This window comes from Neovison vison, chromosome 4 (genome assembly GCF_020171115.1).
Source record: "Neovison vison isolate M4711 chromosome 4, ASM_NN_V1, whole genome shotgun sequence".
In the NCBI taxonomy this organism is placed as follows: domain Eukaryota; kingdom Metazoa; phylum Chordata; class Mammalia; order Carnivora; family Mustelidae; genus Neogale; species Neogale vison.
Window position 1 is genome coordinate 80,023,295 of NC_058094.1, and position 13,857 is coordinate 80,037,151.

Genomic DNA, 13,857 nt, shown 5'->3' on the forward strand with positions numbered 1-13,857 from the left:
TTCTGATGAGAACTTTTAAGATCTACTTTCTTAGCAGCTTCTAAAATAGACAATATAGTAACTATAGTCACCATACCATTAATTTCTTTTTAAAGATTTTATTTATTTATTTGACAGAGAGAAATCACAAGTAGATGGAGAGGCAGGCAGAGAGAGAGAGAGAGGGAAGCAGGCTCCCTGCTGAGCAGAGAGCCCGATGCGGGACTCAATCCTAGGACCCTGAGATCATGACCTGAGCCGAAGGCAGCGGCTTAACCCACTGAGCCACCCAGGCGCCCACCATACCATTAATTTTAAAGATTTTTAAGCTTAAGTAGATAATTACTCCTTTACTCAGACTTCTCATTCTTAGGCTAATAAAGTTTTAACTTCTACTTTTCTTATAATTAATATTTTGATTATTTGCTTTTCCACTGTATTCCGCTGGGACAGTTCATTCAGGTTGATAGTTTATAATGCCAAGGCCACAACTTCATCTCCCATGAGATTAAGTTGGCATTATTCAGGAAGAATCCTGCTTGGTGACTGTTGTACTTTAGATGACTCAAAATAGAAGTTTTTGCTTATGTACATACTAGGAAAGAAAGCTTAGATGGTTTAGCTCCAAATTCAGTAACTAGTGGAAGAAAAAAAAGCTGCCTTATCTAAGACAGTAGTTATTGTCCATTATATATGAAGGCTGATTTTTATTTTTTAAGTTTATTTTTTTAATGAAGACTGATTTTTTAATAAATGCTTGTCATGTTATGTTTTAAAAAGAAAAACTGGTTACCTGAGCCTTCATGAGTCATGAGGGCAGAAGAGATTGGTCAAGGCTACTTTTAACTATCACCTATGAAACTGGTTTTATTACCTTTGTCTTTTAGGTCAAAACCATGAACTAAAAATGATCTCCCTGGCTCTGTAATTTTCTCTGTGTCTGTATTTGTGTGTATGTAATCATACTAGGCTTTCTAGTTCTCTTCCTAGGGAATCAGCGTTGCATAGTAGTTAAGAGCACAGGCTTTTGATCTGCACAGATTTGAATCTGACTACCATTTATTAGCTGTAAGACTTACAGCAAGGAACGTCACCTCTGTAAAGGGTAATACCAACCTCCCTTAGAATTGTAAGAAGGGCCAAACAATAATTTGTAGAGATCTTGAAGTAGTACCCATCTTAGTCAGTGAGGGAATTGTTTTAGAATGGCCATTTAAAAAAAATAAGGGGGCGCCTGGGTGGCTCAGTCATTAAGCGTCTGCCTTTGGCTCGAGTCATGATCCAGGGTCCTGCGATTGAGCCCCGCATCGGGCTCCCTGCTTGGTGGGAAGCCTGCTTCTCCCTCTCCCACTCCCTCTGCTTGTGCTCCCTCTCTTGCTGCATCTCTCTCTGTCAAATAAATGGGTGAAATCTTAAAAAAAAAAAAAAAAAGTCTCTGTGGCCAATGTGGGGCTCAAACTCATGACCCTAAGATCAAGAATTGAATGCTCCACCGACTGAAGCAGCCAGATGCCCCTCGAATGGCCATTATTAACATAAATAGGCACACATACATATCCTAAAATGTGCTTTTTTCCTTAAACAGTTGACCTAACACTGCTTCTGAGTGGGTATAGATATATGGGATTCATTTTCACTGTAGAGCAGTCTATGCACATATATAACATTTCCTTTAAAGACTCTTCTCCAGGGGTGCCTGGGTGGCTCAGTGGGCTAAAGCCTCTGCCTTCAGTTCAGGTCACAATCCCAGGATCCTGGGATGGAGCCCACGTTGGGCTCTCTGCTCAGCAGGGAGCCTGCTTCCCCCTCTATCTGCCTAGCTCTCTGCTGCTTGTGATCTCTGTCTGTCAAATAAATAAATAGAATCTTAAAAAAAATAGACTCTTCCCCATTGTTTTGATGTTCTTAACAATTTAGCTGGCTAGCTAATGGAAATGCACATTTATATGATAGATATTGCCAGATTGCTTTCCAAAAAGTCAAACTAGTTTATCTACCTGTCAACAGGATATAAAGGCCCATTTCCTGACACCTTTGCTAATAATACTGAGTATTGAACCTTATGGTTGGGGCAAATCTAGGGAGGAAATAGGAACCAATATCCTCTCATTTTAATTCGAATTCATAGGATTATCTTTTTGTATTTATTATGCTCATCTTGTTTATAGCCAGTTGATTTATTATGTTAGCTCTGTTTTTATTGTGTCTTTCTTTTTTACTCTATAGAGTTGTCTTGTTAGTTTGTAGGTACTCCTAATGCATTCTGCATAGTAATTTTACAGTGTTTTATAGCCTGATATTTGTGTGTGTGTGTGTGTTTTAAGATTTTATTTATTTATCTGACAGAGATCACAAGTAGGCAGAGAAGCAGGCAGAGAGAGGAGAAAACAGGCTTCCTGCTGAGCAGAGAGCCTGATGTGGGGCTCGATCCCAGGACCCTGGGATCATGACCTAAGCCGAAGGCAAAGGCTTTAACCCACTGAGCCACCCAGGCGCCCCACTGATATTTGTGTTTTAATTCTTTTTATGTTGTCTCTGTGGCACAGAATTTAACTTGTTTTTTTTCATACTATCCAATCTATTATTATTTTATGGTTTCTGGGTTTTATGTTTTGCTGAGGAGGACCTTTTCCATCTGAGTTACAAAAGTGTGGCCAGTGTTCTCTTCCTATATTCTAATAATGTTCTCTTTTTAAAAAAATTTTAGATCTTTAGACAGTTTGGAATTTATATTTGTTTATGTATCCATTTTTTCCCAAATGGAGTGTCATCTATCCCAACAAAATAATCCCTTCAAAGTTTACTTAAGAATTCTTAAAAACCTTAGAATTACATTGAATTTGTATGATCCTTTTGGGACTGCTCTAGGATTCTTTCATATACATAGATGTCACTAGCAATTACCCACCGGATTGGTTTGTAGTTTTAGTGAGCTCTATAGCCACATGGGCTGTGATGATCTCTTTCTGAGATGTGACACATTGTAAAATAAATTTGGCATGGAATTTTTGTTCTATAACTATGGGAATTTCAGTTTCATGCTATAACTCTCCAGTTCTACAAACATTTATTGAATACTGTTTTTAACTAGATACAGGGTAAAGTATATTTTCAGTGCCACTGGAGCTTATAGTCTAATGGGAAAGACAGATAAGCCAACATAATTGGTAAACTCAGATGATAACAGGAAAATCCCAGAATACTTAAGAATGGCACCAAATGGATGAATCAAGAGGTCAGGTAAGGTTTCCTTTGGGCAGTGATGTGTGAGGTAAATCTTAAAAGAATGACAGTTCACTGAGTGAAGGGTGGCATTGTAGAGAGGAGTGGGGGCAGCAGAAAGTAGGAACAGGATGAGCAGTTATGAAAGTTATGTTATGTTATGAAAGTTATGAACAGTTATGAAAGGATATACTTGCCTATAAGTATATATTCTAGAGTATATGTGGAGGGTTGGCTAGGAAGCATAACCCAACTATATATATAGAGGCCCTTGCTTGTATCTCATACCTGAAATTTGGTATTGGTACTCCGGGCAGTCGGGAATTAACTGAAGATTCTAAGGAGCAGAGGGAGGGTGACAAGCAGATTTATGTGTGAAAGGTCACCTTGTGGCATTTTGAAAGGTGGCTTTGAAAGGCTGAGATGGGGGCAGGGAGACCACTTACTGGCAGATGGGAGGTAATGGGGATCAGAAGAGACACAGGAGAAATATTTTGGAGTTAAGATCAGCAGGGCTTGGTGACTGTGCAAGGAGAAACAAGGAAGAAATTAGCACTTAGAGAAGAGCTTAGGTGACTGGCTGGGTAATTGGGCAGATAGGCAGGGGTGAGGCTTGGAGGGAGGGGGGCAGCAGGACGACAAGTCAGAATTAAGATGAATTTCACTTCTCTGTGGGATATGCAAAGGGAGATGTCCAACAGGCAGCTGATTATGAAGAGCTCGAGGAAGTCTACCCCTGGTTTTACCTGGTAGCCATGAACGTGTTGGCGGTAATTGAAACAATGAGAAGGGGAACCATATAGATTAGAAGGGGAACCATATGGTGACTTGCACAGTCACCAAGCCCTGCTGATCTTAACCCCAAAATATTTCTCATGTGTCTCTTCTGATCCCCCATATAGAACGTGTTGGTGGTAATTTAAACAATGAAAAGGGGAACCAAAAGTAAGCTAAAGCCTAATCCTTGGAGGCCGTGGCATTTAGTAGATAATAAAATCAATAACTAACATCCAGTGACTGCTTAATATATTTTAGATGGATTAGGGGTTTTTTTTTTTTTTTGTCTTTAAAAAAAATTTCATTTTTATTATTTTTTTTAAAAGATTTTATTTGGGAGAGAGCAAGGAGTGCACAATTGGGAGAGGCAGGGAGTGGGAGAGGGAGAAGCAGACTCCTGGTTGAGCAGGGAGCTCCATTTAGGGTTCTATCCCAGGACCTCTAGAGATCATCACTTGAGCCCAAGGCAGATGCTTAATTGACTGAGCCACCCAGGTGCCCCTAAAGATTTCAAATAAGCTCTACACAATCTCTACACCCAACAGTGGCTGGAACTCACACCCTGAGATCAAGAAGCCTGTACCCTACTGACTGAGCCAGCCAGGCGCCCCCACGTGGGTTGGTTTGAATCTGCACAGCAAGCCTACAGTCTCCTTCAATGTCAGGCCCGCGGCTCGCTTCCACTATATTCAGTAAAATTCTGTCTCCTTTGGGGGTAAAAATCTAAACAGCAATGCTAGGGATAAGGTACCATTATTATCCCCGTTTCTATAGGCGAGGAAAGAGGCCCAGAAAGACTACGTACCCAGCATCAAGCAGTGAGCAGCAGTCAGTCTGGCTGGGAGGGGAGTGGAGGGAGAAGAGGACGACACAGAGAGCAAGAGACAAGGAAGCTGTGTTTCCAGTGAGGCACGGGCAGTGTCAGGGAGCTGGGCAGTCAACTGTGAGTGCGGTGGCGTCAGGCTGGGCTGGTGGAGATCCCGCCATGTGGAGGGGTGCGCTGCCGTGGTACAAGAAGCACATGCAGAGATGAGCAAATGGAGACAGTGGGAGTGCCAAGTCTAATGGGAAAGGAAGGGGAGTCAGCAGTTATCTTATACAGGCTCCTTTCGAATTGGGGAACCCAAGGACCCACGTGGTGTGGGAAAATCTCAAGGTCAGACTGAGGACACAGGAGCATGAGGGAATAGAGGGAGTGGAGTGCCTCCCACTGTTCATTTGCTGCCATATCTCCCACTTTCTTAATGGAACCGAGAAGGCAAATCCTTCTAAATTTTCTTTGGAACCTCTTATTTCTTGGTCCACTGATGCCAGGATTTACCCTTAGCTCCTTTCATACTCTAACTCTTCTAGCAATCTTATTCATCTGTGTGGAAAAAATCCCAAATACTCCAGCCTAAAATCTCAACCACCCAGATCGAGACATCCAGCTGACGTCTTGACATCTTTTATCTGTCTTAACAGTCACTTCATACACTGCATGTTTCCAACTAGACTCATATGGGATTGCTTCAATTACAAATACCTTCCCTACAACTCTGCCCCAACACCCACACACCCCCTCACATCCTCTGCCAAAATCTTCTGTGGACCCTCAAGACTCCTCTGTCTCAGTTCCTCCCTGTTCTAGTACTTGCTACAGTATACCATCGCGGCCATGGACACCTATCATCCTTACTTACATGTAAACCAGAGGGCAGAGTTTTTAACCCCAATCACAGTTATGTCCTCTGTCTAGTGAAAAAATGAGGCTGTAGACAATGGCATTAAAGACCCATGTAAGGGTGCCTTGAAAAGGAGAAAAGAGCCCATTATCCTCTGGCACTGGACTGACGGAGGTGAGAACAGATGTCCATCCAGACATATTTGTAGGTTACATGGGAAGATGAAGTGGGTGGGGACCCACTTTCACCATTAAGTAGGAGGTTAAGATATTTGACTGAGGATAAGGGGCTTATTTATTAGTCTGTGGCTTGAAGAGAGTAATGAAGAAATCATCAGGCCAGGTGAGGGTAACCAGAAGGAAAGACCATCCCCCCCGCACCCCCCCGCCATGGGGTGAAGCCTGCCATGGGCCCCTTGCATGTAATTTCTAACCCACTACTCAAACTGTTCCAGATTTTGGAGGCCTTTCCCATTCACTGCAGCGATGGGTTTCTTCAGGATGACTCAGGGATACAAACTACTAGTTTTACCCGGAAGTTGTTAAAGTTATTTCATGTGCCTACAATTATAAATAGTGGGATCTAAAAATCGGAATCCTGGGATTCCTGGGTGGCTCAGTTTTTAAGCGTCTGCCTTCAGCTCAGGTCATGATCCCAGGGTCCTGGGATCGAGTCCCGCGTCGGGCTCCCTGCTTAGTGGGAAGCCTGCTTTTCTCTCACTCCTGTTGGTTGTGTTCCCTCTCTCGCTGTGCCTCTGTCTGTCAAATAAATAAATGAATAAAATCTTTAAGAAAAATTAAAAAGTCAGAATCCTAGCCTGGTAGCTAAATGATACCTTGTAGATCTCCCTACTTACTTCATCTTATAGTCCCCAATATTTAACATGTGGAATAAAAATGGAGATAAAACTCTTGTGCTTTATTTTTTTAGACTGAAAATGCCCGTATTTCTTTGAAGAATAAAAATGAAAATATATTTATTTGGAAGTTCCGTTATGAACGGGCCTAAGTTGCAAATTAAAAATTCATTCTCTAAGTTGGCAGATTCTGATAATAAAATCATGGTAACTTTTCAACAAATGCATTTTCTAAACACTACTTCTCTTACCAAACAGGTGCGACTCATCCACTTAAAAGCACAGTACTTTCATTAACCGTTAGAGACACACGTGCACACACATACACAGATTCTAAGATAAAAGCGGAATTCCATTTTATAAGTAGTGGTGACACATCTTTATAAAATGGGGATTTGGGTCCAGTGATGGCACTGAGAAGCAAAATATTCAAAGCAGCCAGATGGAAAGGAGTAGCTAAGAAACACTTGAACGCCTTTTCCTTGGGAGGAGGGTCATCAGATACTGCACTCATGCAAAACAAAGGCAGTCCTCTTGGCTCCAATGGACCTACGTGCCTCAGGCAGGAGGAGTCTTCTAGAGTATCATTCACCATTGACGACATGCTGCGGTGACCATAAATGTAACTATCCTATCTTTTTCTAAGACAGCCATACCCCACTATCCCCCCGGAAGTATCAGTACAGGTGGCCACAGTTTACATTGTGAATATATAGGCTTCTGTAAAAGGAAGCATGTTTATTAAAACAGCCCAAGTATTACTCTAGTAGAAGGTACTACTACCTATAAGTTCCCTGTACTAGATGTAGTCCATCAGTTCTTTTATTATTTTATTAATAATATATTTGATAACATCCTATGCTTCAACTGATTTCTCAGCTAAGGACTGCAGCAGATCTTTATAAAGCGCAGAGTTCATGAACCGGGGATAGGAGTCTCTGTGCATTAAGGTGTAGATCTGGAGTTGTGCATCATCAAATATGTGTTGGGATGGCTCCACCATATTCCTATTGATGACTTCTCTTACTCGGGAGTCCAAACTGACCTGTCAGTAGAAACACATAAGAGTGGTATTAGACATATTTCTCTTTGGAAATCCATCCCCATCGCATGATGGCTTGTTCTGTTTTTAAAAAAAAATCCCAAACCAAACAAAAAGTCATCCAAAAATCTAAATTGCTGAAAAAACTGAACACATAATGCAGGGGCTTCTCAAGCTTTAGCAGCATCAGAAGCCCCTGGAGTGCCTGTTAAATGATTACTGGCCCCCACCTGCAGAACTTCTGACTCCGTGAGTCTGGGGAGGGGCCTGAAAAGGTGTTATTTGTCACAAGTTCTAGGTTGTGCTGGTGGGATCACACTGTTCTAGAAAACCACAACACTGTTTTCCTTTAAATAGATTGTACTGTGTCCTCTAAAGAATAGACTTGCTAATTTCCTGATAACATTAGGTCTAACCCCGGGAGGTCCCAGGCTGTGGCCAGGTCGAACACAGTTGCAGATTTCTGGGAATGAGCATCAGGCTGGCTGGTGAATGGATGCTAACTCAGGGCACTGTGGAAGGGTTAAGAGCACAGCGCCAGTGTTTATAGACCAGCTGTGTGTCACTGCTTATTTGTGGGGCCTGGGACAAGGTAAGCTGCACCTTAATGAACTCCTCCGTAAAGAGGAAAATGATGATGGATAATGGTGATTGGTGGGGATTTAATGAGAATTTATTTAAAGTGCTTGGAAGTCCTAAGACCTTAGGAGACATTGGCTCTTCTTTCTCTGATGTTTTCCTCATCCTAGAAAAGGCGGTCTCAGACCGGAGCAAGCTACTGGGCTCAGACTCTCCCCATAGGATGCCAGACAAACATGCCTACAGGCTGCAGAGCCAAGCTCACACATCTCTTCCGTGCTAAGGACCTTGGCCGGACCAGCTCTGCCCAGGAGGCCATGATAGTTCCAGTGCTGTACAGTGCACATGCTACTATTTCGTATGAACCTGAAAATATGACTAGCTGAATCAGTAAATACTGACTTCAGTGATCTGTTTTTCCAGATGATAGGCCCACTTTCCTCCTAGAAAGCCCCTTGCACCCACCCATAGGTAGCTCAATACAGTTGACCTCGAACAACATGGGTTTGAATTATATTCTCTTATGATTTCTGAGTAACAATTCCTTTTCTGTAACTTTATGGAAGAATACAGTGTAGAATACATATACAAAGTATGTATGTGTTGTCACTAAGGCTTCTGGCCAACAGTAGGCTCTTAGTAGGTAAGTTTTTGGGGAATCAGAGTTACACATAGGTTAGCAACTGTGTGGGGTCAGTGCCCCCAACCCTGTGTTGTTCAAAGACCAACTCTGCATTCAACGCAGATTGCCAGCATCTCTGATCTCTTTCTTACATAGCTTGTGGAGGAAAAGAATGATTTATTTCCATCCAATTCCAAGTCCCTCTCATCCTTTTCCCTCTGGCTCTGTGTTTAGTCACAAAGTCTCAGGCACCCTGCCTCTTTAACCCCTCTAAGACCTGTCTACCTCGTCCCTCTTCTCTGCCAAGACCCTTGGGGAGGTCACTTATCGTTTCCTGCTGGATTGGTTCACTGGCTTCCTAACTGGCCTCCTGTCTCCCGAGTGCCCCTCCACACCACCCCGCTGTTTGGTCAGAGGGCTTCTTCTAAAGCAAACCCCATTCTGACACTCCCAATTTCAGGCCCGGCATTGACTTGGCCAGGCACTCAGGCTAAGTCTGAAGTTTACAGTCAGGAGGCCTTTATGATCTGCTTCCACGAATTCCCCTGGTCTACCTTACTATTCCACTCAAGAATATAAAGAATTTGGAGTTCCACTTGGAGTTTTAAGAAAGAAGGAGCTAGGGGAGGGTATGTGCTTTTGGGTAAATTGGAAGGGGAGATTAACCATGAGAGACTATGGACTCTGAAAAACAATCTGAGGGGTTTGAAGTGGCGGGGGTGGGGTGGGAGGTTGGGGTACCAGGTGGTGGGTATTATAGAGGGCACAGCTTGCATGGAGCACTGGGTGTGGTGAAAAAATAATGAATACTGTTTTTCTGAAAATAAATAAATTGGAAAAAAAAAAAAGAAAAAAGAAAAAAGAAAGAAGGAGCTACGGTTGCCTCGGCACAGCCGGTCGGGCTTCTGATTCTTGGTTTCGGCTCAGGTCATGATCTCAGGGTCGTGAGATCACGACCCATGCTTAGCAGGGAGTCTGCTGGAGATTCTCTCTCTCTGCCCCGCTCTGGGCCTCCTCCCACTCATTCACACGATCTCTCTCTAATAAATAAATCTTTAAAAAAAAAAAAAAAGAAAGAAGGAGCTCGGTTTTGAGATCACCCTGACCCCACCGATTTTTAGATACGAAGGAACAAAAACGGGCTGGTTGGAAGCTTGACTCAATCTCCCAGGTAGTCTCTCTGCTCTAAGAGAAGGACACCTCAGGGAAAAGCTCTGTCTCATATTCGTGAGGCTATGTCTAGTCAAATAAAAATACCTGTAAAAAATATTGGTGCTCAGAATAAAAGAACAATTTTAAAGAAATGCTTACAGGGTTTAATGTTTTAAAACAGTGTTTACAATAAAACGCATAGACTCCCCCTTCTGGAGAATCTGGTGAAAGTCAGGAATACTTTTTCCAGAAAGAGGCACAAAGTCTTTCACAGATTTCAGGGCCCACGGAGAGCCCACGTGTGGGACCACGGTCAAAGGCATCTGGATAGTACGAGTGCAGGTGGAGTCATCTCTGTTTTGGACCAGCTGTCACTGTGCCCGGTGACCCCTACACTGACGATGTTCATTTTCCAAGGGCCTCCCAGGAGGAAGCCCTTTGTGGGAATACATACCTCTTTCGGAGAAAGAATAGAAATGTAGTCTTCATAGATTATCCTTGCTTTCTCTTCAATGATCGTTTTATTAGCTTCCTTTTTCAGTTCCTCACACGCCATCCAGAAAAGCATATTTTCTTCACTGAACTCTGTTCGGAGGAATTCCCGAAAAGCATTCCTTCCCGCTGGAGTGAGCATTACCTTGTCGAAGGACTGAGCCCAGGCATTGACTTCCTCCAGGGTGGGACTTGGGCTTAGTGGAGATGGAAAGAAAGGGGCAAGAGGGAGCTATGTTATCAGTAGTTACTTTGAATTTCACTAGAAACCTACCCTTTTCCCCTCTGAGGATGAAAATGTGCCCCTCGGCCCTTTTAGGAAAGGAGAGAGCTGTGCTCACTTCCATAGGCCCTTTGCAAAAACACAGGAGTATGATCCTTTCCAGCTGTTCAGCTGGAGTGCACAGCTGTTGCCCATTAAATGCTCGCAGACCGATCGTTAGAACTGCTAAGAATGTACTTTTTACATCTGGATGAGTCCTGACAAAGTTTCAAAATTGTAACAGTAAAGAAAAACCCTAGAAGCATCTGACCAAGGCTTCCCAGTGAGAAGTACATCAGAACTTAGCACACTACCTTCCAGAACAGCCACAGATTTAAAAAAATTTTTTTAAAAATTAAAAAAAAATTTTTTTAAAGTTTTTAAAATTTGAAAAAGAATTTTACAGAGAACGGGGAAAGAATAGTTTACATAAGTGCAAGCTCTAAAGGATGAGAACAAGCACACCCTGAAGTTGCTCCTCACCACCAGCTGCGCCTCCTGCCGTCCCCTGGCCGCACCCCGCTCTCCTGACTCCCCCACCCTGAGGGAACTGCTGGGTTTGACATTGGACCCACCCTGGTTTAGTTCATTTTTACTGATATTTTAATTATATAGAGGTCAGAAAACATCACCTGTCCAACAATGATCCCTATCAAATAATTTCTCCCCCCCACCTTCCTTTTCATCGTGTTTATGTAGGTAGGTATCCCTGAAGAATATATCCTTCAGTGTTTTTTTTTTTTTCCTTCACTTTATAAAAATGGCTGACACTATGTTCTTCTGCCACTTGCTTTTGTCACCCCACACTAAGTTTCGAAGATTCGCCCGCATGGCTCCATGTGGCCAGAGTTCCTGAGTACTCCGGATTTATCTCCAACTTCCCAATCTTGTACTGTCCTCATCTGATTTTGGTATCCCTGTTGAATTGATTTCTGAGACATTTGGGTAGTTATACACAACCTGTATAATCTTGGAATGATTAATTCCAGAACTGCTTTGTGGAACCAATCTGTAAAAACCCACTGAATTTAGTGTTTATTTTGTAGGAGGGTGTTGTGAGCTGAGTACTGTCCCCTAAGAAAAGATATGTTGACATCATAACTCTAGTACCTCAGAATGTCACTGGATTTGGAAATAGAGTCTTTGTAGATTTAACTAAGTTAAGATGAGGTGATAAAGATGAGCCCCGATCCAGTGGACTGATACTTTTTTTTTTTTTTTTTAAGATTTTATTTATTTGACAGAGACACAGTGAGAGAGGGAGAAGCAGGCTTCCTACTGAGCAGGGAGCCCGATGCAGAACTCCATCCCAGGACCCTGGGATCATGACCTGAGCTGAAGGCAGACACTTAATGGCTGGGCCACCCAGGCGCCCAGTGGACTGATATTCTTATACAAAGGGGAATCTGGGGGCACCTGGGTGGTTCAGCTGGTTAAGTGTCTGCCTTGGGCTCAGGTCATGATTCCGGAGTCCTGGGATCCAGTCCAGGCTCTTTGCTCAGCAGGGAGCCTGGTTCTCCCTCTCCCTCTGTCTACTGGTCCCCCTGCTTGTTCTCTCTCACCGTCTAATAAATCAATAAAATTTTAAGGAAACCAACAACAACAAAGGGGAATCTGGATACAGAGACAGGCACACACTGGGGAAGGATGGTCATGTGATTGGCATGACGCCAAGGAATGCCAAGGACTCCTGACCATCAGAGAAGCTCTAAGAGTGAAGAGGTCTCCCCTAGACCATCAGAGAGCATGGCCTTGCTGACACCTTGATTTTGGACTTCTGGCCTCAAGAAAAGTGTAGACTTCTGGCCTCATAAAAACAATATTAAAAACAGAGAAATAAGAAAAAGTAATACAGAGGGATCCCATGTGTCATTTGTCCAGTGTCCCCAAGGTGACATCATGCAAAACTATAGTACAACTTCATAGTCCTCCTGGACACTTCTGATAGTTGGATTCTGCTCACTTATTTTTGTGATTCCATCTTTGATTGCTTTATACATTTCAGAAACCATTATTTTATATATTTTTATAGATGATTCTAATATCTGAAGTGCTTTGGGCTCTAAATCCAAGCATCGTTTCTACAGACTGTCACGGGTTGTAGGTTGTGTCCTTTAAGTTTTGGTTTAGAGTCTGGTTGGTCTTACTCTTTAGAAAACTGAGAGTCAAAATTGAGTATGTTTTCTTTCCTCCAGCGATGTCATGTGTTGGCTTCTCCTGAGATCTAGGTGGTGTAACTGACCCCGGACTACCTGGGCTCCTTTCATAAATTAGGGCTTAATCTGGGATCTCAGTTTCAACACCCCGTCCCCACCCTGCTCTGTACTTGTTCTCAGAGAAAACCCTTCATTCCTGTGCTTAGCAGTCTCACCTCTCAGGTTTTTGCTTACTTTTTAAATTCGCTTTGGGTTTTCAGGTACTGTGCTCGCTTCGGCAGCACATATACTAAAAATGGGTTTTCAGGTACTTTGTCATTTTCCTTACTTTCTAGGATTCCAGCGATGCAAAAGCTTTGGAATAATGCAAAATATGTTGTTCCACATTGGGAAGCCCCTCTGGTGATCTACTTTGCCACACTACCAAAAATTCTGTATTTAGTTTGGAGGGGTAGAAGATGTATACCCCAAAATTTGATATGTGGCTACTTGTTCTAGTTGTGTGAAGGTCATAGAAAAAAAACCACACTCTGGGACGCCTGGGTGGCTCAGTTGGTTGGACGACTGCCTTTGGCTCAGGGCGTGATCCTGGAGTCCCGGGATCGAGTCCCACATCGGGCTCCCAGCTCCATGGGGAGTCTGCTTCGCTCTCTGACCTTCTCCTCACTCGTGCTCTCTCTCACTGTCTCTCTCTCAAATAAATAAATAAAAATCTTAAAAAAAAAAAAAAACCCACACTCACATATATAGAGGTTCACAGTAGAAATTCTATGTCCTTTTCTTGAAACACATCTTGAAGATGGATTATAATGAACCAGCAGTGAAGCATACATGAAAGGTTTAAGACCAGAGAAAGTAGATTATAGAGAGAAGGGAGTGAGCAGACCCCTCCCCAAAAAAGGATATTGAAACAATTGTTTCAGGTTTAGTTTCCAAATTAGCTTCATTGTGTATAGTTGGATCCCATTTCTGTTCAACTATGTGTAAATGCATAGAAAATTCCCTTGAGGACATATTAAAAAAACCCATGATGGCGGTTATATCTGGAGATTGG

At 42.8% G+C, this 13,857-nt stretch overlaps 1 protein-coding gene across 6 annotated transcripts in view; it reads right to left on the reverse strand.

Moving 5' to 3' along the window:
* Positions 1 to 6,832: 6,832 nt before the first annotated feature.
* The window catches only part of RGS20 (regulator of G protein signaling 20), a 52,580-nt gene continuing 45,555 nt past the window's right edge, over positions 6,833 to 13,857 (reverse strand). For all 6 annotated transcript variants that reach the window (XM_044245599.1, XM_044245603.1, XM_044245598.1 and 3 more), the window contains exons 4-5: positions 10,348 to 10,582; positions 6,833 to 7,543 (exon numbers count right to left, since the gene is read on the reverse strand). In XM_044245599.1, the coding sequence (XP_044101534.1) occupies positions 7,355 to 7,543; positions 10,348 to 10,582 (424 nt within the window). In that variant the 3' untranslated portion in view covers positions 6,833 to 7,354. The remainder of the gene's footprint in view (positions 7,544 to 10,347; positions 10,583 to 13,857) is intronic.